General features: G+C 40.0%; 1 protein-coding gene across 3 annotated transcripts; it reads left to right on the plus strand.

Annotated features, from left to right (window-relative positions):
• Positions 1-472: 472 nt before the first annotated feature.
• On the plus strand, positions 473-22,071 carry LOC115011077 (chemokine-like protein TAFA-1). Of its 3 annotated transcripts, none has more exons than XM_029436023.1 (6): positions 473-604; positions 2,807-2,948; positions 19,530-19,670; positions 20,715-20,839; positions 20,981-21,069; positions 21,206-22,071. In XM_029436023.1, the coding sequence occupies exons 2-5, from the start codon at positions 2,807-2,809 to the stop codon at positions 21,011-21,013; spliced, it is 441 nt and encodes a 146-aa protein (XP_029291883.1). In that variant the 5' UTR covers positions 473-604; the 3' UTR covers positions 21,014-21,069; positions 21,206-22,071. The 3 variants fall into 3 exon arrangements, with proteins under 3 accessions (XP_029291883.1, XP_029291884.1, XP_029291882.1); XM_029436024.1 differs by lacking the exon at positions 473-604 and adding an exon at positions 649-744; XM_029436022.1 differs by lacking the exon at positions 473-604 and adding an exon at positions 1,120-1,577.
• Positions 22,072-25,000: the final 2,929 nt, after the last annotated feature.

Consider the following 25,000-nt stretch of genomic DNA (forward strand, 5'->3'; position numbering starts at 1 on the left):
GCGCACTTCAACGCAATTTAAGGTCAGAGTCAGTTTTGTAAAGTTTACTTGTGCTTCCCTTGTTAAGAGTGTAAAACATTTATCTGTATAGACATATTGCCCCATCTTCCGAAACTATTGTTCTGCCCAGAACAATTCAGCAATTTATGCTATTTGGCATCCTCCTATATGTCCCAAATCCCCTCTGCACAGAGTTGAGTCTGCCAAAGCCTCAGACATTAATGCTGTGCTGTAGTGTGCCTACATCTCAAGCAGTTTCTTGCTGTTCCTCTCACTCTGGGTATTCTTCACTCCTTCCTGAACTGGGAATGCACCCTGTCTTCCTGAGCATGCATCAAAAATAAAATGTGAAGTCTTTATGCTGTAGATATGGCAGTGTGAGCTGCAGGCCTTGGGCATGTTCTGCCTGACTGTGATAAAAAATCCAGACACAATGCAAAAGTAGAGCTCACCATGTAGTGAAGGTGGCGAGGAATGGGGAGGATGGAGCTGTTTCCTACACATACAGATCGGCGCTGATTTATTCCAAATAACGGCACTCGCATCTCCTTCTTTGCTACGATCACCATTACATCTCTATCACACACTGAAGAACTCCCCCACTGTAGGTGAAGATTACCTTCAGCTGAATGGGCATTATTATTTCTCGTCACAAGCCGCTTTCAATTTTCTTTTCTGCTCAACTTGTAAAAACATGTTCTCTCCTAATCTTCTTTTTTGCACCTTCCTCTAACAACACAAAAGGTAAGCTAAGGACTGTGGCTTTACTTATGTCCCCTCTTGTATGTGGTAATATAACATCCCGACTTCCTTGTTAAGTTCCTTGGAATAACTTTTAATCACTTCAAAAATATTAAGCAATTCTTAATTCTCTTTATGTAGGGCAGAGTAGAAACTGACAACAACAACAAAAAAAAAGGAATAAAAAAGGAAATGTTCCCTCCGGAGAAAAAGAAATCCATTCTAAATGTAAATAATTGTTAATCATGTGGTCACAGTGACGCGAGTGGTGCCAGTTTCCCTGATTTGCATTTGTCAGAAGCATATGATCAGGTGGAGTCCTACCAAGCCATCTAATCCAGAGGCAGTCTGGCTTTAAGACATGTGATACAGTCTTTACACACAGCAGGCTGTACGGGAACATTTGTTTCTTAGTGCTCGCTGAGGGGGACTCAGCGAGAGCCGCTGCTCAGAGGCTGCCTCTCACTGGAAGGATGCAGACGCTGAAAGAAGAGATTCCACTACAGTTAATTAAGGAGCACTCCGCACGTGCCTATAAATGCGAAGGGGCAAATGAATTCAGTGTCAGTGGGAACAGATCCTAAAGGGGAAAGCAGTGATATTTCAAAGGTGGAATTGAAAGAGCTGTAAATCTATTTTCTGACTCCGGCTTTGACGGTCATTTCTGAATCACTGGACTGTTGCTATCAAAGTCTGGAGCAGGGAGGCAGAGTCACTGGAGTTCCCTCCTCGAGCTAAATTCAGAGTTACTGGATGGGATCACCATGAACAGCATTATGGATGGATTTATGTCATTCTGTTGAGATATTTATATACTCTTTTGTTGGGTTGCTCAGGTAAGAATTTCCTCTTTTTTTACTCTGGGCAAAAAATAAATCATGTCATTGTGAAGAGATTTACCTTTTTGCATAAAACTGGCAAAGCATACATTTACCATCATATTCAGTTTATATTTAATGTCCATGTATTTCCATTCAATTGCACACGGTGGAGATAACCAAAATGTATTTTTTCCGTATTATTGCATGATAAGATTTAATATTGATTATATAGAGAATTTCATTTGAAAAAGATGTTTATTTAGATATTTTGCTATTTTATTTTATCGTTTGCTATTTAAATGCTTAAAAGGCACAATGAACACGTGAAAGGGCTGGAAAGTATTCTGTACTCAGGAGTTGAATCTGGAGAACGCACTTCTTTTAGGACCTTAATAGTACTTATCGATGCAATGCACACGTTTCCTTCCTAAGGCTTGATAAGTTTGTATGCACTAAAAACAAATTCAAAAGAATGTTGAAGAATTAAATCCAAATAAATCTCATAAATGTTATTATTGGGTTATGATATGAATTAATGCATTTAAAAAAAAAGATGGTTAATAATCTAATGCTTGTTGGCAGTTTGCTGTGAATTAAACGACAAAATGTATTTCAGGCCTGAAACATTTTGTATGTTCTCCTTCATTGATTTCCATCACAGCCACCCTTTTCCTATGACCGCCAGCATTCCTCACTGTTTAATTTTCTAAACAGCATGCTGAAACATTACAAGGCTTTTGATTCCTATTACTGCTGTGTCACTGTCACATTATTCTGACAGATACAGAAAAGCCTCAGCAGCCAACTGCTTGCAAAATCTTATCTTTCTTTAAGTTTGATTTAGGTTTTGAGGCAGGAGCACAGCTCAGGAGTTGAAGGGAGTCAGCCTGTCAGGGGAAATCTCTGCTGCATGGGAAAAACTCCCCAGGGATCACTCCACATTTGCAGCGTTGTGGCTCCGGGACAAGACAGGGCAAACTAGGAAGACGAAACATTGAAGAAGTCATACTTATATAATCATGCTAATGACTAAATGACTAAAAAGACTCCACTGAGGAACGTTAAGGCCAATTATAGAGCAGAGTTTTTGGTACAAATGTATTACATTTTGATAACGACTCCAGAAGTGTGTGTGTGTGTGTGCGTGCTTGCTGGGAGGGTGGGGGAGGAGAGGGGGGGTTTAAGGTCATAGGTTGAGAACATGATGTATTTTGTTTGACTCCACCTCTGCCGGTCCTTAACAGATGTGTCCTGTCATGTCCTGGCTGCTTTGCCTGTGCCTCTGGGTCAGTGTGACTGCCATTCAGCTGTGTCAGGCCACTTTCTACGACACCATCCAACAGCACCATGGGACGAGGCCCGGACGAACCACCATCCACATGATCGGTGAGTCCTTCGGGGCTTTCTCTCCTGCTCTGGGTACTACAGATCTCTTAAAACCATCAAAATGAGAAGCAAATATTTTCTTTCGGTGGCATCACTTCAGTTGCTGCTATCGCCCCTCGAGTACTGTTATGTTACTGTAGCAACCTGGGTGTGGTTGCTCATGTGTTTAATTAGATTGTCACAAGCTCGCTGAAAATAACACTTTATTTCGCTCTGGGTTTATATTTGTTACTTTCGTTTTGATACATTATCGGTTGAGCTTGGACTAACAACCAATTATTTAGCCAGCACATAGTACAGTGGCTGTTTTTCATTAAGATTTGGTCCTGATATCATGATTTCTGTTCTGAAGATCACAAAGATAAACAATAATTGCCTTTGCGCTTTCCTTCTTGAGCTATTACAGTTGATATTCATGCTACACTGCTCCTTCTCAATTTGATCTGTGCGATTGCAGTCCCTGTGAAATTGCACTGAATAGAATATGACCGATTCATTGCGGTTGAACTTTTGTTTTCATCAGGCGGATCTGCGCCGTGGTTATGGTAAATAATTATGATCTCAAGATTCAACAGAGGAGAGGAAGCCAAATGCTGTCAGAACTTCAAAGGGAGAAGTAGCTGCATGAGCATGCAGGTCCTTGGTGTCTGTTATTTCCTCTACGCACCGGTTTACCTCAAGCATATCAGCAAGGGGTCTTTTTAATACTTCAATATTTTGAGTTAGAAGACTTCCTGTTCCAACACCTTCAATTACTCACGTCCACACACGTATTGGAGGAGAAAAAGACATTTAAAAAATAAAAATACCCTGACAAATAATATATCTTCGAAGAATTGGTCTCACGTCAACAAAAAGGAAATGGAATTAATATTTCAAATGTGCATTCAGGTATCTCTTGCGAGAAGATTTGTTCAATGTGAACAATTTATATCCTTCAGGACCCTCTGCCACTAAAAGTGTAAATACCCTGTCATTCCATTTACCATGGTATGGCTAGTCCTCACTGCTGGATAAATGAGATGCCAGTTTTATGAGAGGAGGATGGGAAGCCTGTCTGGATTGATTCTGACACTGGGACATTTGTTCTGTGCTGTGTGTTGTGTGCCTGTTGGATTGGTGGCAGGATTGGGGTTGACGGGTCATGAATTGGTGGCAAGAAGGCCATTGGTTGCAGACCATTGGGCCAATCATTAAAGGCAGCGAAATGCCACAAGTTCACGGTGACTGGTATTACCGCCGGAAATCGAGATTACAGAGGCCGAGAGATCAGTTGTGTCCTTGCCAATAGAAATTTAGACCTATTGGGGGATGTTGTTTCGAAAACCAAGTCAAATCACATGTAGTGACTTTGGGACGAGCTAAATTGTGACCTGATGTTCAGACACATGATTAGTTGTAAATAAAAACATTTGTAGCGTGAAAAGGGAACGAGACAGGAAGATTACAGATTTAGCAGCAACCTTGTGTTGCTCACTCCAAACAAGTTCTCAGTGATGATTTCATTTCACAGCATTTAAGTAACTGTTCCACTCACGCACCGAGATATTGACAGCGTTATTGCAACGAATGCGTGTCCAGAAGTCCATTAGCTGGATGACCCTTGAGTAGGTGCTTGTGTGTGCTCAGTGATTTGGCAGCCTGCTTCCCAGCTTACAGCTCTACTTACAGATTGCTGCCTGCCACTCTCTTAGATATGCTTACAGCCATTCTCTGCCTTGCTAGTACAGGCAGTGTTGCTCTCTGCGGTATGATTCGTAAAAAGGTGCTGTATGTTTTTCGTGCAAAGAGCATGAACTGTGCACAAACGCAAACAGATTGTGTTTGTCATGCATCCGTAAAGCGCCGGGCAGGGATGTTGCTTTTGGGGTCATGCATTTCACGACCCCTGAACATGTCAAGAAAGAAAATTCTCCTTGTCTAAAACATTGACTTGCTTAACAAATAATAACCTCCTACTTGCATCCATTTAAAAACGTGATCCAACTACTGAAAACAAGAAAATATACTTTGCAGCTGTGACAAATGGCACTTTTCTTCATAAAATAGGAGTAACATCTCGGCTCTTGCATACCATCTTGTAAAGACTGAAATATATGCTCACTGCAGAGGGAATAAAGGTGCGCAGAATGTGTTGAGCAGCAGCCTATTTCCTGTGGAAGAAATTGTTCCATTTGTAATGCAGTGCATAATGTGCAGGTGATAACAGAGAATATGGCAAAAAGTAGATTGCGGCTGCCTGAGGTGGCCTTGCTTACCCATGGTTTTACTGCCATTAACGGGGTCAACCTGTTCATAACAGAAAGGTCATCGATTCTCAACACTGTGCAGATAATCTCTTACCTAGTGGTTCCTGTAAAACGTGTAGCTGGGAGTGAACGAGCATAACAAGATAAGATATTCAGAGCAGCAGAACCTGCGATACAAGCAGAAGTAACTCACTTGTAAGTATCCACTGTATATTATAATTTATTCAGACTTAAGTTATAAATACTTTACTGTGTGTGATATCCATTTCACTGTCTTCTTCTCGCCTCACACTGTTATCTACTATGATAGTCCTCTACAGCAGCTATAGTCCCTCCTCAGCCCCGTCAGCCACTCTTAAAGATGTACTCTTTCAACACTGCTGTAATTTCAATATTAAGCAACTTTAATATCAGTTTTCTTCACAAATATGAAGTAGTCCTCTAGTTTCATTTCTTTCTGGAGTGAAAATACTATTTAAATCCCTCATGTCTTCCTTTCAGGAGCTTTAATGAGGAGCAGAGGATCAGGGCCTTTTTTTCCTCCAGTGCGCTCCAACAAAAGAAACCACTCGCTGGTAAAGCTCACAATGAAACAAACATGAAAAATGGATTTTCAGCTGTCACAAACAAAAGGTTGTATCCTCTATGCACTGTTTTAGACACTGACAGTATAATAGCCTTATATAATGCATCCTGGAGGCACATTATTTTGACATACATCTTCCTCCACCCCTCCCATAGACCTCCTCTCAACCATGCTCTCACTAGTGTCATCGCTGCTCCACTGCAGTGCCAATGGGAAGTGGCGTGCGGCCTCGGCCCGAGGCCTCTCCACATCTGGAGCTCAGCAAACCCACTTTGTCCTGCTGTTGTAAAACATGCCACTGTGACGTCAAAGCACCCCTGAACACTCTGTTGAAACATCAGAAACTTCCTCTACAGCCTTAAAAGTACATTCCCTTTGCTTTATAGTCTCTGTAGTGAGGACACTAAGCTTGGTTACTTTGCCGGTGTATCATTTATTTTACCAGAATAAAACAATTTGTGTCATTTCCTCAGTTAGCCCTGAACGAAAAATATTCTTAAGTAAATGAATCTGGGGACAATCAGTGCCCTAATTATTGCTGTATGCTCACAGCTACAAATAGGTTTTACATATTTCAGTATTTCCCATTTATTTCCTCTTCTAGGCTATGAATTATTCATAAGAGAGAGCTCCTCCAAGCTAGTGGATATTTGTTTAAACAGCATGTTTAATTGAAGTCTTTCAGCCAATTCTGTGCAGGGGCTATGGCTTGTGGTCACAACGCTTAAATACAAAATGAATTTCTGTGGCCCAGAGCTTAATTAATCAGCCAGCTTTCTGTCTTAAGACTACACCAGCTGTTTCTTGTCTCAGACAGAATCCCCAAGCATTAATAAAAGGGGTGTTAATAGCAGACAAAGTTCACGGCTCGTATCACAGTTAGACTATCACTGGGGAATAAAATAACATTTGTGTGTTGCATTTTTCCAAATATTCCTATATACACACGTTGGGTCTTTCAAGTCCCATTTTGAAATAAGATTTTACAATACATATGTTTAAAGGCAGTTTTCTCATATTCTGAGTCAGAAATCTCCACTTCAGTAGCACTTAAATACAACAAAGCTTAATTCCCATCTGTATTCTGAAAGTTTTTACAAAAGGGCCTTTGTTCATATATCATTCACAGCCAGATTTAAATAGCATTCTATTCAGTTCAAGTAAAATATCCAACATTTCCTTTGTAAAATCTCCAATATGTCAACAAAATGAAACATTTTTAAACTGAAAATGAGCATATACAACGTGTATGAACGTATACAGAGCCTGTTGATAGTGTATCACGTACTTATACAAAACGTATCAGAGTGAATGCCCAACAGATGCATAACGCATTCCTAGCGTAAGTACTTTCAGACCATAGTGATATCATAACATAGCCTATTGTATTCCATGTATGTCTAGAATACTCGTCATCGGGCATGGCTTCATTTTTAAACGTTACTGTCACCAAAACCCTACAATTTCAAAACAGTGCTTTATTCCTGTCACAAGTGACAATAACATCACATGTCGCACGTCGCACAAAATGAGGCCAACAAGACAACAACACACTACCTTCTAACCGCATTCCCGGAAATACACAATATTATATATTAGAAGAAGACCAAGAGGCCTGAACAATGCTAGCAGCTCTGTGAGGCTGCACTTTAGCACTTCTTGCTTTGAGCTAAAGGCTAACATGAGCAACATGTTCACCATCTTAGTTGCCAATTAACACTAAACACAAAGTGCATCTGTGGCTGATGGGAATGTCATTAGCGCATCACATCCATTAGCAAAACCTGCTTATCCTTGAGGTCGCGCGGGGGGGGGGGGGGACGGGACAACAACAACATAGCATAGAAACAACAGATGACGGTGCAAGAAGAATATTTCAGGAATCATCAAATTTCATGGCAATCCATCCAGTAATTGTTAAGATATTTACCTGTAATTCACAAATGTCAATTTCATGGTGGAGCTAGAGGAAAAAATCAGGGCATCACCAACGTCATTAGGCTTCATCCTCCAGACACCATGACTGTCTTTATCTCTTGGAAATCCATCCAGTGGTTGTTGAGATATTTCCTTCTGTACCAAAGTGATGGATAGACCGACCGACAGACTTATTCAGTCTCGCTGCTACCATGGCTACGGAAAAAGGATTTAAAACAAGTTCAACGTTCTGACGCAATATAATTGTTATTTACAAATAGTTTGACAAACAGCAGGGACTCAAGGGTTTCGCAAAATGAATCAATTAGACGGGTGTCACATTGACCTTATGCCTCTAAAGAACTATGGTACTTTTATGGTTCAAAACGTACGTACAAATCTTTACGGGTAAGTTGTAAACTGTAAATATATATATATATATATATATATATATATATATATATATATATATATATAGTAGAGTAGAAGAATAACATAGCATAACATTTCATTACTTACTTAAAGGTACTTCAATGTGCAATACTTGAGTACTTCTTAATGTAATTTCTAATGTTATATGTACTTGTAAAGAGTCTTTGAGTACCTTTTTTAAAAGCACTCTATAAATAAAATGTATTATTATATATATATATAGAGTGAGCTGAAACACTTTGTGTACTAACTCCTGTTCCAAATAGCTGATGGGGAACATACTGTTACAACCCAAATTAAGAAGTACATTTATGTTTGCTCATTGCTACCATGAATTGCAGCCGCCAGACAAAATAAATGATCACGACTCACAAAAAAAGGAGGCCTGTATTTAAGCGATGTTTGCTTTTTAATAACAGCAGAACACAGTTAGACTCAGAATGGTATTATTAGTTGATCATTTCAAACCACTGTGCGCCGTCGGGTACAAGAAGCAGAGCGTCGTCTTGGAGTTCATTAGCAAGATGTTAAGACCCTTGTTTTGTTTAGTGGCAGTTTTCTAAATATGTTGTTGTCACAGCTGACATAGCTGAAGGATAGTTGACTCTGAAACCCTGAGTCCTGATAAAAGCGTTCAGCTAATCCCGAAATAGTCCCAAATAAAGCTCATCTATTGGATACTTTTCTTTTTGTTGTGTGCAAACAGCAAACCAAATGAGTGCTTTTGCTCATATTAAACATTTCTAGGAAGTCATTGAGCCTACAGAACATTTAGAACCATCTGTAGCTGAATAAAAATTAGTGGCTTCCTAACAGAGTTTAAGCATTACATTAATTTTTCATATTGATAAATGTGTAATAATGATGTTAGGGCAATTAGTGTTAAAGTTTTATTACTGTGAATAGTGCCGCTGCATTAGACCAGGGGCGGGTTGAGACACTTTTAAAAAGGGACACAGCTGTAAAGAAGCGAAGGGAGGGGTGGGGGGGGGGGGTGGGGGGGGCACAGTTGTAAAATGAGTATGAAATGTTAAGAGTCACGTTTAAAGCCCTGTTTCTGGGTGATAATAAATTATATTAATAGTTACATTTTCTATTCAGTGTAATAAATGAATGCCAAATAAATAACCTCTGAAGTCATATTGATGAATAGCTGCTATTTGTAACTCAAACCTAAAGATAGATTATGATCCAATGGGCCCTGGACACAGACGTGTAAACGGCAGGACACCCTTTGTAGTTGTTTCGCCTCGTTTGGTCTTTTTGCTTCTCTTCTTATTCATTTTGTCTCTTTTTAGCCGTTTCACGTCTCCTTGTCTTTGTCTCCTTGTCTTTGTCTCCTGTCGTCGTCTGAGTCGTCGTCTGAGTTACTTTCAGTCACTTCACGCTGAAGTTCTGGTCCATGGGTCCTGAGCTTGTACCCTTGTATTTCAGGAATACTTCCATGATACTAAAGCTGTGTTCATGCTCGTGCAATACAGCGTCACAGGGGCGTGAGCTACGCGTGCGCACGCACAGAGGCTTTTATGCTCAATACGTTCTCCATTGCAATTCATAAAAAAGGACTTAGCAGAGGATAACCACGGTGCTCAGAGAATCCTCACTTACACTAGGCTACGTTATTATGTGACGGCGGATGTTATTGCTTTATCACTTTAAATGTTGCTGTCGCAAGGAATTGTGGGACAACATTCTCTACTTTCCTTTCCATAAGGGTTGTCCAGTGTACCCTATGCTAAAGGAGATAAGAAAAAGAAGCACCTTAGAGAATTCGACCAGCTCTTATCATGGCTGCCACTTGGACGCTCATGGGTCATTTCACTCAGTTAAGAACCTTCTAGAGAAAAGACTGTTTGACCGCAGCCAATGACAAGAAAGTGAACACCACTAATCCGAAGCACTTTACAGCACCGTACCTGGACGGTGTGTATTTTCAGTCTTCGAGTCACAGCCCTTAAACCCACCGAGTTGCAGGATAACCGACTACAGTAAATGTTGTGCCCGACACAAAGACAGCACTTCAAATTTCTCTTGATTAATACCAAAAAAATATATCAATCCAACCTCTTCCTCGACAACAAGCTCTCACAATGGAAAGGATCCCACCGTCACCACACTCGACAGTAATTGCTGATGTCAGTCGTTACACAAGCCTGTGTGGGTTCATGTGTGAGCACTGCTCCTCTTTTATTCAACATTTTCCCCATGAAACAAAAAGTACTGGTAAACCAATGGTGGTGTTGTGTCCCCACTGTTTGTAAATAATATATCAGGCAGTTCAAACCTTTGTCTTACGTGTACTCCAGATTGTTCCCGCAAATATGTTCCTGTGCCTACTTTTCCTGTTTGGATGTAACAAGTTTGTCACCGACGTTTTTGTCCCCATTTGGCTTTTTTTTTCCTCTTTTGGAGGGTTTAAAAAAGGTGTGGCAGTCCTCAGGCTCCAACTGCTCTTTAGACGATGAGCAGGGGTTTTGTCACTTCACTGTTGGCCATTTGTGGTGAGATTTAGACGTGCGTTTGAAGATTTGGTGACCCACTTGTGCGACACATCATGTTTCTAAATAAAGTTAAAACTGTCAGTCAATTCAGAGCAATTTCATGTGACTAATAACCTACCATTCCCAAATGGCATCAGCGTGAAGAAAAAACTTCTATTAATTCATCCTCCGTATTGGGAGCGGTGAACATTGGACCTAATTTCCTTATTTTAGATTTTCTCAAAGAAAGAAATACTTACTTTCCAGAATAGAAATTGCAACAGAGATCATTTCATATGGCATTATCTTTGTGGTTCCACAAGCCCATTTGTAAATGCTTGGCAGGAAAATGAAATTCATTATCACTACTTAGACCTCATTAAACTGAAAATAAGCATCTCAACTTACTAATTGGTTCCAAGGGGGAGGGTAGAAATAAGCAAAGTAATTAATATTGGGTTTATCAGGCTCAATTCCAGATTTCAGGTTCCCTTGCTTTGCCATAGGTCTTGTGCCATATTTACACTACCGATCTGATTACCTCACCCGGTGAGATTGGAGTATGCAAGAGTTACAATGGGGGACAAATGTGGGAAAATACATTTTGTCCAATATGAACATCATGATGTCATGCCTCACTAGATACAAATTGAATTACAATTTTAAAAAAGCATGTGCAACTCATACTTTATTATAGGTTCTGATAATCCAGTAATTTAGCCAAACTTTAATGAGGTGAGCAGTAAAATAAACGTGTATAATATGTTGTTTAGGTGCTAAGATGACACCATGCAGTGACATGTTCTATACCTTCATTAACTGCAGTAAGATGTGAACAAAATGTCGATCATGTGACACTATATGCTCGGTTGCATCATACTGAATATGTAACGAAACCTCCCTGCCAATTTCTCCCTTTTATCAGCTTGCAGGTGTTGCATAATCATCACAATCTACCCTTTAGGGATCATCATACAGCACAGAAGGTCATTTAGCCTTTATATTATTCATTATTACACAGTTTACATGTTGCAGGCACACTGGCACCCTGTGTAGGTTGTCTGGCTGGCAGTGAGAAGGCCAGCAGTCACATCAGAGCCTAGCAGCTGTTCTCTAAAAGGCTCTCGAACTCGACGCTATCTCCGTTTCTTTTGCTTCCTTCTGAATGTAACTATTTTATCAGCGTAGGCGATCTAAAAATATGAAATACCAGTTTTGGACATTTGCCAAACAGGAACAGCTTGACATTTAAAAATGAATGACATCTCACCGACAAGAAAGACGTGTTTTTACATTGTTATTTTTTCGTTTAAAAAAAAAGAAGAAGAGGATCTCGTAGTGCCTTTGTATACATGCGTTTAATAGACATGAAGGCTGCTGTGTGATTGCTCTTGTGCAGTAAATCGTCGTCATGCTCAACGAGCCACACACCTCCACCGTAAAAAAACCAAATAATCACTGGCGTCTTTCTGGTGCGGATCCTACTTGTGGAGTCAGAAAAGCATTTAATGCCCTTGATCACCCTTGATGTGTGTGTGTGTGTGTGTGTGTGTGTGTGTGTGTGTGTGTGTGTGTGTGTGTGTGTGTGTGTGTGTGTGTGTGTGTGTGTGTGTGTGTGTGTGTGTGTGTGTGGCAGACACGACTGCCTTTGAGGCTCACATGCAAATGCAAAAAAAAAAAACCATTCCCTTACTACTCGATGCTTCTTCTGTCCCATGCAGTTTTCATGCATCTTAAAACAACAGCAGCTCTGCTCGGCGAGTAGTCATTTTGCATTTCAATAAAGTATCACCCGTCTTTGGCCCACTGCACAGGACCAATCTTACAGCCTCCATGTGTGACACGCTGTCAAAACCACCAGCCATATTTCAAGATATTTATTCTATGCTTTTATTTGTCATGGACAGTGACTTTTTTTAGAGTAGCAATTGGTAGCTTTCTATGCTTCGTAAAATGGTTTTGATTCTTCTCTCCAGCGAGCACATGCACTCTCTCCTACAAACACAAATGCACACACCCACACACACACACATACGTAAAAACACGTGCAATAAAACAAGGAGCCTAGTTTCTTAAGAAAAGAATATTCTCACGTGTTGACACCTTGCTATCTGAAGCTTTTCCCCAAAAGCTGTTAATTCTCAAAACAATTCAAGTCTCAAGTTTGCTCAAGCGTTTCACAATTGTTTACGCCAACACACAAGTCCTCTGCATTTTCTTTAGCCTTGAAACTAATTTGCCTCACAGTTTATCGAGCAATATGTCACTCACTTTCACCCCAGCATTTATGTCTACAATGACAGTACTACGGGGCCTTCAGTTATTTTCACGGAAGGCAGGGATAAAAAATATTGACATTCAATTTGACACCATGCAGTTGCATGTTTTGTACCTCTCACTGTCTTCCATCCGCATTAATTTGACACTCTCTAATCTGGCTCTCCTATTTCCTGTCAGCGACAGAACTGCTGTAGCCTGCTGGCTTGGATGTCTGCAGAGAGCATGCACAGAGAAAGTGAAGCCTATTATGGGTCACCTTGGATGCATTTCCCATTAAAAAAGGTTGACAGGCATGCTGCTCTAAAACACAGTTTGGAAATCAGGGCCCGCTGTCGCTCGTAAATTACTTTTTAGTTACAAAATAATTTACCGCAGGTTATAAGGACTACCAGTATTCAGATGTCACACAGTTATTAGTTGTATCGTCATGTGGGACTTGTGTGTGTGTGTGTGTGTGTGTGTGTGTGTGTGTGTGTGTGTGAGCATGCACACACAGTACAGAGTGCACAAATAGTGTCACTGGCTGCCAATCACTGGAATCCAAAGCCCCAGAGAGACCGGTTACCTGCTAAATTTAGTCCCTTAGGATTTCCATGTGGTTTGTTTATGGAGTGTAACAGTGACTACTCTCCCTCCGATCCTTTCAGTCATACGCTACAGTCATCAAAGCACATATTTCACTTGGATTTTTTAAATGATAGATGTTCAGCTTGCCTCTATAAATTGCACATATAGAATTTTTCATTTACAAAACCATGTTGAACACCTGGGACAGATGGCAAAAGAGTGTTGCCTTTCAGACGGTATACTTGCTATCAGCGTCTCCAGAGACAACCACACAATCTGGGCTCATTACAGCAGACAGCGAGTCATTGCATACTTATTGCATACTGACATTTCTATTGAGATAGACTGACCATTTTCCTTTGTGCAATGGCTGTTACATCACGTTTGAAGAGTCATTTACTGGTCCCACATGAACTCTGCTCACATTCATTAGGCAGGCAGAACCGCAGATCCGCAGAAATTCAGAATTGGCGCTACGCGGTCATGTCATGCATGATTTGATAGCATTTGCCTTCATCCAGACTTGCTGTCCATAACTCATCCGATTTCGATGCAGTGTTGTTGGCTTCCAGCGTGACTTATTGTGCCAGAGACCTTCGACTCAACGGCACTCAGTCTCCACCCAGCAGCTGAGACACTACTGATGCCAGGTGCTGTCATTTATATAGATAATAGCATTACAGTTAAGTGCTCTGACAAATGTCCATGTGGTAGACTTGAACAAAGCAGATCCCTCTGTGAGAAGTCGTGTAGTGTGCCACAGGGTTTGTAAGGTTTTGAAAAAGCTATTTCACTCTCACTGTTATAACAGCAAATGTCAACACACAGTTACATGTTGAGCTGCAGACATTAAAGAAGTCACCAGTCACTTAATGATGGGCAGCAGTAGAAGACCCAGATAGATGGGGACAAGATGAGTCAATAATAAATCTAAATGCAACTTTTCCATATTTGTTTTGGTTTAATCAGCAGATAATATATAATGCAAGTGAATTACTTTGCTTGTTTCTACAATCCCCACGGAACAAATGAGTATATCCTTAAAGTCCTTTCAGTTTGGAAAACATTTTCTGATCATTTATTTAAGTACTAGTGCTCCTTTGTAAAAAATACTCAGTTACAAGTAAAAGTACTGCATTAAAATGTTATTAAAAGTAAAAAAGGTACTTTCATCAAACTAGTGTTAAATATTATTATTACTGTTGCATTAATGTGCAAGAAGCATTTTACTGCTGCAACTATTCGAGGGGGAGTAACTTTGAACTTTTGTTACATACTGTTCCAGTTACGATCTTAAAAAAGATAATTATGGACATAATTTGGTCCTAAAAAAACGTATTTTTAATTAAAAACTGAATACATTTGTTGGTGCAGTAAGAATTCAGTATTTCAAACAAAGCCGCACAACACGCATCGTTTCAGTAGAATTATAAAAATATAAGGGTGTTAGTCCTCAAATATAGACTGGCATGACTTCAATGTACGTATTTTACTTATAATATTTGTTATAAATGATAAAAGCAGGACTTGGACGAGGCAGTCAGGCTTAAGTGAAAGGATAACCATCACATATAAACCTTGTGGTGGGATTGTTTTCTTAACAGCCGTCTCCAAGGTCAAGAATAAATAACTTACATCGAGGCCAATGATTTTCTCATCACCTGACGCTAAAGCAAGCTGTCAGACATTCCTGTCTTACTGCACCAACTCCAGTCTGTCTGGGTCCTCTATCTTAATCCATGCTCTATTCCAACATGCGATTAAATTCAATGATTGGAGTTAGAATCATATTAGGAAAGTCACAGTCGTGCAACCCTTACATGTTTTAGTGTTTCTTAAATGAACAAATGCATCGAAGCACTTTATAATTCAAGTGCAATTACATTTTTCTAGATGGCACAATTCATATGAATTCATAAGAAATAGGACATGATATCTGTAAGCGTACAATTCATCCAAAAAGGCCTGTGGACCACAATGTGAAAGAACAAGTCAAATCTAATCCGAGACTAAACCAAGACGAGTGGAGACGAGACAGAACAGAACATTTGGACTGCAAAACTAAATACAAGTCTGTGGAGGAGGATGTTTCCCCCCCCCCCCCTCCCACAGCCAGAACAGACAAAACAAAAGAAATCTCAGCACAGGATATAAATCAACACTAAAAACCAACACCAGGAAGAGAGAAAATCATCCCAGAAAACACAACAGAACCAAAGTTTTGACCCTTTCCGCTCTTTCAGCCCTTAAAAAACGAGCTGTGCCCTGTTGGGCGCAGGTTGTAGGTGGTCACCTTGTTTCCCGGCTCACAGTAATAATGAGGCAGGAGCACTGAGCATGGCAATAAAAAACTGGGCCGTTCCAGTTGAGACTCTCTGCTTCTGTGTGACCTCTGACCGCACTGATGACAACTTCTGTGTGACCCTTGTTCCCTGTCAATCAAAATATGTTGCTGCAGAGACAACACAAGCACACACACTCACACACACACACACGCACACACTCTGAAGCTGTCATTTGGGAGACTGACTTTGTCACTGATAATAGGGGGAAATGGAAATACAGAAAAACAATTATACCCTTGCATGGCTCCAGCCTCTACCTGATGATAGCGTTCATCTCCAGCCATGGTATTCTCCGTCTCCCTCTGAAATATTTATAATGCAAAGACGGGGTCTCGGAGCATGCAGCGTGTTGTACTTGCGGGCTGAAACCATGGGTGAACTTGAAGAGTGCTCAACCGTGTTATATTGCTTTTGTTTAAAAAAAAAATAAAAGAAAAAGGTACCCAGTACACCTGCCAGCTGGAAATACCACGCTGATTTGCATTTTTATTTGATTTTAATGTATTCTTCGGAGGTGATGATTTCTAAATATAGAGTTTCCCGATTATTTGCTCTGTTTGCTAGCAACAAGCAATGCAAGTTAATTCTGTTGCGTAGTGTGTTTTTAATAGATCAAAGAGGAAATCTAGGGCTGTCTTATGCAATTAAGGAGATGCATTAAGAAGAACAAACCCCTGTGGGCTGTTGTTTTCAAATGATGCCCCACTGCTTCCACTGGTACATCACGATTAACGTTGTGCAGACATGCCCTTTTGTTGAGTGCATCAGACGGCAGGCAACAGTCTCCCAGACCAGATACAAGATCTGGATATTTTTCATTTAAACCAACGGCTGTTGATGTTTTCTGAAATACAGAGCCAGGAGTCATGTTACCCCCCAAGAAACTCAACAGACTTGGCAAGAAGCAGCAAAAAGACACGCTTTCTTAATTGTTTCCTCATCCTGTATTGAAATGTGGCTATTAATTTTGCTACCTAAAACTGCGTTATCACATCAACACCTTGACACTAGTTCTGATTATTACTACTTATCGTTTACCTCGTCACAAGCAAATTCACAACCAACAGGCACCGCACTAAATATACACTCCTGAGGAATCCTGAATGAACAACAATGGCATTTATCATAATTCTGATTTCTCCTAAAGTTTTACGGACATTAGAGAAGGTTTTTTATAAAATGCAAAGTGACGAGCCCACTGATCTACTTCTATCAAGCGGGTCAAGTGGGGCCCTGCTGGTTAATCCCCACAGGAGCTCACATGATGGTTCAATTATATCCAGAAACTGACACTTAACTCTCTCTCCCCGTCCTCCCTGACTTTTAGCTACTTTATGGCTTTGTTCGGCTGCTTTGAAACTGCGGGCTGTGAACAAATATTGCCTCTTACACAACGATCTCTACAATGGCAAGCAGTTTTTCTAAAAACATTGATGCATCCATACTCAAAGCTAAATGAAAACCCTTCATTTTAGCCCCCAATTTAGCATTTATAGGCAGTAACTAAACTTGTAATGCATCTTTTTTAAACCATTTTAGAGCTGCAACAATAAGTTAATGTTCAAGAAAATAATTCTGCAACAATTTTCATACTTGACTACAGTCATTGCTTTTCTTTATCGTCATTTAAACTCCTTGGGTTTTGGACTGTTGGTTTAATAAAACAAGTTATTAGATTACTGCGCATTAGCTCGGGGGAAGTTATAAGTAATTTGTGATATATATATATATATATTTCTTTACATTTTATAGACATAACGATTAACTGAATAAAGTCGTCTCGTTTTGTCCGACCAACCCAGTAAATCTTTACTCTAAAACATTATATAAACCAATTATTAAATGTTTGTAACGCGCTATATAGTAGTAGTAACTTCTCCCCTTTATAACTTCCCACAGGAGGAGTTATATGTTGACAAATGATTAATAAATACTGATATTGTGTGTTAGAAACCATTTGTTAAATGTTTATATATTGCTTATATATGCTTAATATGGGGGGATTAAAGTAAAGTGTTACTCAAACCCCAAAGATATTTAATTTAGAGTTATATATAAAACACAGAAAAGCCACAAACCCTCAATTATAAGAAGCTGGAACAAGAACAAATTGTATTTTATCATTATTAGATATACTTATGATGATTACAGCTGTGTTATATTGCATTTAAATCTCTTTATATGGCAGATATTGAAGCTTCATAGAACGAGTTATAAAGGAAGTTATTGACGAATAAATGTCTTTATATATCTGCTTACAGCTATGCTATTGTGTGTTATTAATTGTATGTTGATTTTAAATGGTAAATATGCTAAATAATGTCACTACTAAGCTTTTACATTGATTAAATAATGATCGACTGAGCTGCAGTGATTCAATGCCGCTTCCCGTCACTACTGCAGCAGGTTTTCTCCTAAACTGCTGCATTCCTGCTTTTAAGAAATTGCTAAAAACACCTGGATGGTGTCACAAATGAAAAACATGCAAATGTGGTAAAGCGATATATGCAAATCTAGCCATGACTCATTTCCCAAACTCACAGCTCATTGTCAAACATGACTTCAAAATCACTTTACTGGCAAAATACTGGCTACTTATCCCCCCCCCCCTCTCTCTCTGCTCCCTCGCTCTACAACCTCCTTGATCTTGTGACTGGTGTAATTGTCAGATGGTCCTTCGCTGCACAACTCTCATATGTGGAGAGTCTGAGCGCGGTGGGTGGGAGAGGCCAGCGGTTGAGGTGGGTTGAGTCCCTTCAGTCCAGTCCTCTTAGCCTTCAGGGCAAAGCCAGTAGCTTGGTGATAATTGCAATGTGGAGCCAGTGTTCATATTCATGATAACCCTGAAGCAGGCCTCTCTTCCTGCGAATAGATGTCTTTTTTTTCTGCCTGCTCTCACACATCTCTTCATCAACATTCAACAAGCTGCAGGGGTCTAACTCGCTCACAGATTCAATTATTATTGTTTACAGCAAACTTGTGTTTGGTTTTACAGTTGTTTTCCCTGAACTAAATAAACCTTTGAATATATAGAATTCTTAATATGGACATCAGATACATGGCATTATGGTACCTTAGAATATTTGTATTTTTTTAAAAAGGTATTCAAAATGAAGTCAGTGATATTTTTCTGAAGTTAAAGTAAGAGTGCTGCAATGTAAGATGCAATGTAATGTAAAGTACTTCATTCAAAATACCAAAGTCTTTGGATTTTTCTCAAATCTTCACAATTTTGTGACATATTTGATATATTATTTAAATGAGACCATTAGAGAAAATGTAATTGGTCTAGAAAAACTGTAAAAAATCCATCGAGTTAATTAAAAAGCAGGATGACATCGTCTCGTTTCGCCCAACAAACAGTCCAAAACTCAAAGATATTCATCGTTCAATGAGTTCAGAGGAAAGCAGTAAATTCTTGCATTTCCCGACTGATCGTTACGACTCTAAAAATACTTCCTTCAAAACTGTAATTAAGTTGAAGTTATACAGCAGCTTAAAAATACAAAGAGTAAAGTACAAGTATCTGAAAAGGATTGCCGACTGCAGTCCTTACAGTACTTGAGTAAATGTGTTCAGTTACTTTCCACAATTGATGACAGTCTACAGTATGTTGAGCCACACATGTCTACACAGTGAGCTGCTCAGATGTTCTCAGAAAGCCGTTTGATCACCCTCGAGATGTCACTAAATGCACTTTGTCGTCTTTCTTTTTTTCTTATCAGAGGGGGGCACATGTGAAGTAATCGCTGCTCATCGATGCTGTAATAAGAATCGTATTGAGGAGCGGTCACAGACGGTCAAGTGTTCTTGTCTGCCGGGGAAAGTGGCAGGAACCACCAGAAACAGACCTTCATGTGTCGACGGTGAGTACTTTAACAGATAAAGAATTTGTTTTTAACCACAATGTCTAAAAAAGGTTGCACGAGGAAACAATATTTGTTTGGAACGGTTTCCAGTTTTATAATTAATTCAACTAAACGTGCTCTGTATGATACAAAAAGTCAAATCCAGACAGTCCAATCTGCTATGTTTGGTAAAGATACAGAGATTTGTTTGAACGAAAACCTAAGTCACCCATGCAATGCCTTGTCCCAGATAAGATTAATATTACTTGGGATAATGTCACGTTCAAATTCTGTTTGCCGACAGACAGCAGAAGGTATCTGCAGGGGCAAGCAGTCAAACAACGGCTGAATGTAGCACACCTCAGGGAAGAGAACAGAAATAAAGAAAAACATAAAGCAAAGCAGTGCAGAAGAAAGCAGCTGTTGATTACATAGGTTCCTTGTAGATATTTTAGACATGCTTTGACGAATGTCTGCACAGACTCAATCCCTAGTAAGAAATGGATTTGGTGTCTGACAAAACTAAAACACATTGGAGGGAAACCTCTCACCTGCAGCTTTTTATCTTAAATCCTTTTGCAAATATTACTGAAATCTGTGAGCGGACGGGGGGGGGGGGGGGGGGGGGGAGGTGGTATGAGGTTGCTCGATGTCAGCTCTGACAGATCCCTTTCCTCTGTCACACATTACAAACCATTTACTGTCTACTTACCCTGTATTTAAGTCAATTTTCTCTCCTGACGGCAGAAATGTGGCGTGCATTAAAGTCAAGGCACAGTCGCACCTACCAAACCACTCAGTCAATGAAAGGAAACCCAGTTCCACCAACCGCATTCATTTATAACTGCAAGGAGAAAAAACACATTGTAATGGGCAACAGTTTTGCTTTTGTACATACATGCGACACATACAGCCAACTTTGACATGACACATTTTATCAATAGACGACCCGGCCTAATGACCATCTATCTGCAAAGTGCCGGGCTGTGCCATCTGGTTTCTGCACTCTGTTAGGGTGAAAGGCACCTGCATCACCATTTCTCTTGTCTTTGTTGCCTGTAGCATCCATAGTAATTGGGAAGTGGTGGTGTGAGATGGAGCCTTGCCTGGAGGGGGAGGAATGCAAGACGCTCCCTGACAACTCGGGCTGGATGTGTTACGCCGGCAACAAGATCAAAACCACAAGGGTAAGATAACCTCTCTTGACCGTGGGAAACAAGACGCTATAGCGGAACAGTAGGAGAGAAATATACAGCGCTACGACTGGTGCTTGCTTGGTTAACAACACGGTCTAACCCCCACAATTTCCTCCTCCTTTTTCTTGTCAGAACACTCAGCCATACACAACATCAACATATTAACACATTGCAGAAAGGACGCAAGGGAACGCCTCCGGTGGAGAAAGGTTAATCAGCAGGTCAGCCTCTTCATTTATACTGGGACACCGGTATACTAATTAATAACTGTCTTAATTGCTAAGCTTTGTACGGGGCGAAACACACAATTCTATGTTCATTTCTGTGATATTCACATCATCCTCTTTCTCGTTTCAGCAATGTCACAGGACCAATTATCACAAAGACAATGAACCTATTGTTGCTTTAAGACATGGGAACACTTCTCAGATTAAAGTGTAAAAAGATGTAGAATACATAAAGCACATCCTGCGCAAAGGCTCCTGAAAATACTGACGCTCAAAGATGCCTGCGGGGAACTTCATCGTAACCTTGTAATGAATATATTTTCATCATTTCTTTCCAACTTTGAGATGGAACGTGAATGTCTGTGCATTTGGATTAATATCTGAAGAGCATCTGACGTCCCTCCTCAGACATCAGTAAGACAGATGTTCACTATGAAGCGCCAAACAGGAGAGGAATACATCAAAGGACACAGAGCAAGTACAGTAGTTGACAGCCCTCAGGTTTTTCTTTTGTTTTTTAAAATATTGTAAGAGGAAAGATATTGTACATACATTGTTTGTCCTTTTGTGTACATGAAGTGTATTTATGGTGGTGGAAAACGATCACTGAATTACCTGAATGCAGTCTTGATCTTCCCTCGTTACCCCACAAAACACAGCCAAAGTGTGATGATTTCAAGGATGTGATATTAAAGATAAAACAGATGTGAGGAAGATGTTTTACATTTACAGCTCGTTTGTCTTGATACTGTACATTTTACCATTTTGTTTGTTCTTGTATGCCTTTGATCACCTCTTAAATGGCTTTACCAGTCGAACCTGGTAACATGTTAGCTACCCTGAAACAGATTGATTCACCAAAAATGTGATACCAGTAGGTTGTTTTCGATACTTGAAATGCCTTATTTGTGTCAAATCATTCAAATGATGATATTGTACATATGAAGCCATTAATTGATATGTGCTGAAATTTCATTAAAGTCATTGTTCCTGTAACTAATGTAAGTGCATCCTTGTCACTGCTCTGCAGGCGCTCAATCGTAGCAATGTGAAAACACCTTGACGCTAAAGAAGCCAAAACACTGCTTGACTTTTTGAGAAATACAATTTTCCCAAATACTTTTTCTTACGGAGAACTATACGAGAAGATTAATACCACTCATGTGTGGATGGTGAATAGGAAGTAGGAGCTAGGCAACAGTAAGCTTAGCTTAGTTTAGCTTAGCTTAGCTTAGCTTAGCTTAGCTTAGCATAAAGACTGGAAACCTGGTTTATTATGCTGTGGAAAATAACTCTGGATTTGGCTTTTAGTTCATTTTACAACTTTTAAGACCTAATGATCTCTTTCCCGATGCAAGTCTATCGACTTTTTTTGGCCCAATGGTATCACGTGACATAAGTCTTGTAACAAAGCCTTAAGGCCCTGTCACAGGCATTAGCATTTAGCATTAGCCATTCGCTCTGATACGTTTTGTATAAGTACGTGATACGCTATCAACAGGCTCTGTAACGTTGTATATGCTCATTTTCATATGCGCCAGCGTACGTTTCTGCCATACGGCACTGTATGACGGGGCCTTTACTCAACAGTATGTCATGTGGTTAAGATAAGGATACAATATATAATAGTGTTATTCTGTTTTTAGAGGCCTTTGACGAACCTTGCTGGTGAATATCCACAGGAGCTTTAGTTTTTGTATGTTTTGTACAAAATAATGGTGGTTGGAGTTGTGATTATAACACGCTGCAGTGGATATTATGACTATAGCTTTACATTTAATACAGATACGAGAGTGGTATCAACTAACTCTCGCCAAGAAAGCAAATAAGTGTAGAATCAGAATTATCTCACACATCTCCGTCCCCCCCTACCTTAACAGTTGCCTCTTTAAGCTACACCCAAGTGATCAAGTGGAGTTATTTCTGCTCCCTGTACACACACACACACACAGGTACATGAAGCCAGGAATGATTACACACATAGATGAATGGACTCGCTCCAGTATTTACAACACTTTGATGCAGTATCACAGTGGGATGCTGGCCGTTGCTTTCACAGCCTCTGCCCCGCTGGAATTATTCCAGCAGGAACTGTGTGTGACTGCTGGTGCTGTGTGTCATCCATCTTCTGGAGAAATGAAAGTTTTTCCTGGACCTTTTACTAGTTTCATTATTTTTCCACCGTTCACTTCTTTTCAGTTTGGTTTAAAAAAGCAGCGTTTGTCTGTTCATTCAAATGCACAACTTCTCCCATGCATGAGACAAAAATATAAATGCTTGTTTGTTTTCCTCTAATGACTTAAAAATACATTTTGTCAAGAATATCTGGAACAGGAAAAGAGAGCCCATCTTTCAATAGCCTCTTGCATAGTTTATTTATGCATTGAAGAGGTTTTTTTTTATCGTGTTTCCTGATATGATGGGATCCTCAGTATCTACCATTGTACCTGTGAGTGACATTTTAAACCTTGTCATTTTAACGAAGATAAAACAGTGATTATTTTTGGTAGCTTTTAACAATGACAGCTTCTCAAAACTCTGGTTCCATTTGTGGGACTGTCACACCTTCCTATGCAAACCTTGGGGGGGGGGGGGGAAGTCGAAACGTTACTTTTTTTTTTTACCCGTTATCCAGACGCAGGGTGCATCTTTAAATGCATTGTCCTGATCAGCCTGGAGAAACTAAATGTGGCCAAACAAAAGAGAAATGTTGTGTTGTTTAGTGTTCCGCTCTTTGCAAGAACATGCATTAAGTACATCGCACAGGCCGTGGCAGTGACTGCCGCATTCAGTGGAAACATAAACTTAAACGTTGTTGTTTCCCCCCCCCCCCCCCTGGGAAAATATTTAATATTTCTGGGCTGACAATAGAAATCTGTGTGGTCACGAAAATACCTCTGAAGATACAACCTGCTGCGGTCTAGCAGTTTAAAAAAAAAGAAATAGCGGTTAGACTTTTCCCATAAGGTTGCGTAGGGCGTGCTCTTGTATGTTACCGAATCACAGAGTGACATATGGAGTGTTGGGATCATAAATCAAAACCCCAAACTCGGTATCTTTCTAGGAAGACTTATGAAAGAAACCCACTGTGCAGAAATGCAGTGTAAAAGCAAGTGGAACAGAAGCTAACCTGTGAGCAGAGTGGGACTTTGGCTCTCAATTAAACAAATTCTACATTATTATTTTTATGCATGGCAACCAGAGTCAAATTGCATAGTTACTACTTGTCATACTAGCGTTCGTCGCCTCATTCATTACCATACCGATTGTGAATTTTAAGTCAATTAGAAACTTTAATGAGGAGAGACAACCATGTTCAGCTGTAATGAGGAGCACATTAGTCTGTAAATCAAGGTGTGGTTGTATTAGCGATAAATACAGAATTAATAGGAATCTGAATGCGATGTATTCAATGTTTGCTGTTTTTCCTGCCCTTGCACAGGCTCTCTGTTGGCTCCATCTGCGCTGTGGATCGTGCAGCATAAACACAGATGCCAAATTACAGCACACTTTCCATCCTCCATTGTACTGAAATTACAACATTTGTCCAAGACAGCAATGGCTGCATGAATACATGAAAATGCTGTTTAGGTCGTGCTTTATTTGCTTCGGGCTATCACAATTCAAACTAGCCTTATACATAATCTTTCCCGTCCAACATGGGATTGCTAAATGGGCATAATATGTGCAAGATGGCAGCGAGCAGCATCTCATTTTCTGTCAGTCTTCAGAGTGGCTCTCTAGGCTGCCGCTGTAGGCTCTGATGTCTCACATCAAGCTGCTGAACAGTGAGAAATAAGACACAAGTGATGGTGATGTGCCCCGACTTCTTTTTATGATGCACCAGGGACGTCCTGGGAATTGAGGCTCTCGTGGGTTTGTTCGGAAGACACATTTCATTCAAAACACTCAGATAGTCTAGTCA

The sequence above is a fragment of the Cottoperca gobio genome, chromosome 7 (genome assembly GCF_900634415.1).
Source record: "Cottoperca gobio chromosome 7, fCotGob3.1, whole genome shotgun sequence".
Taxonomy (NCBI): domain Eukaryota; kingdom Metazoa; phylum Chordata; class Actinopteri; order Perciformes; family Bovichtidae; genus Cottoperca; species Cottoperca gobio.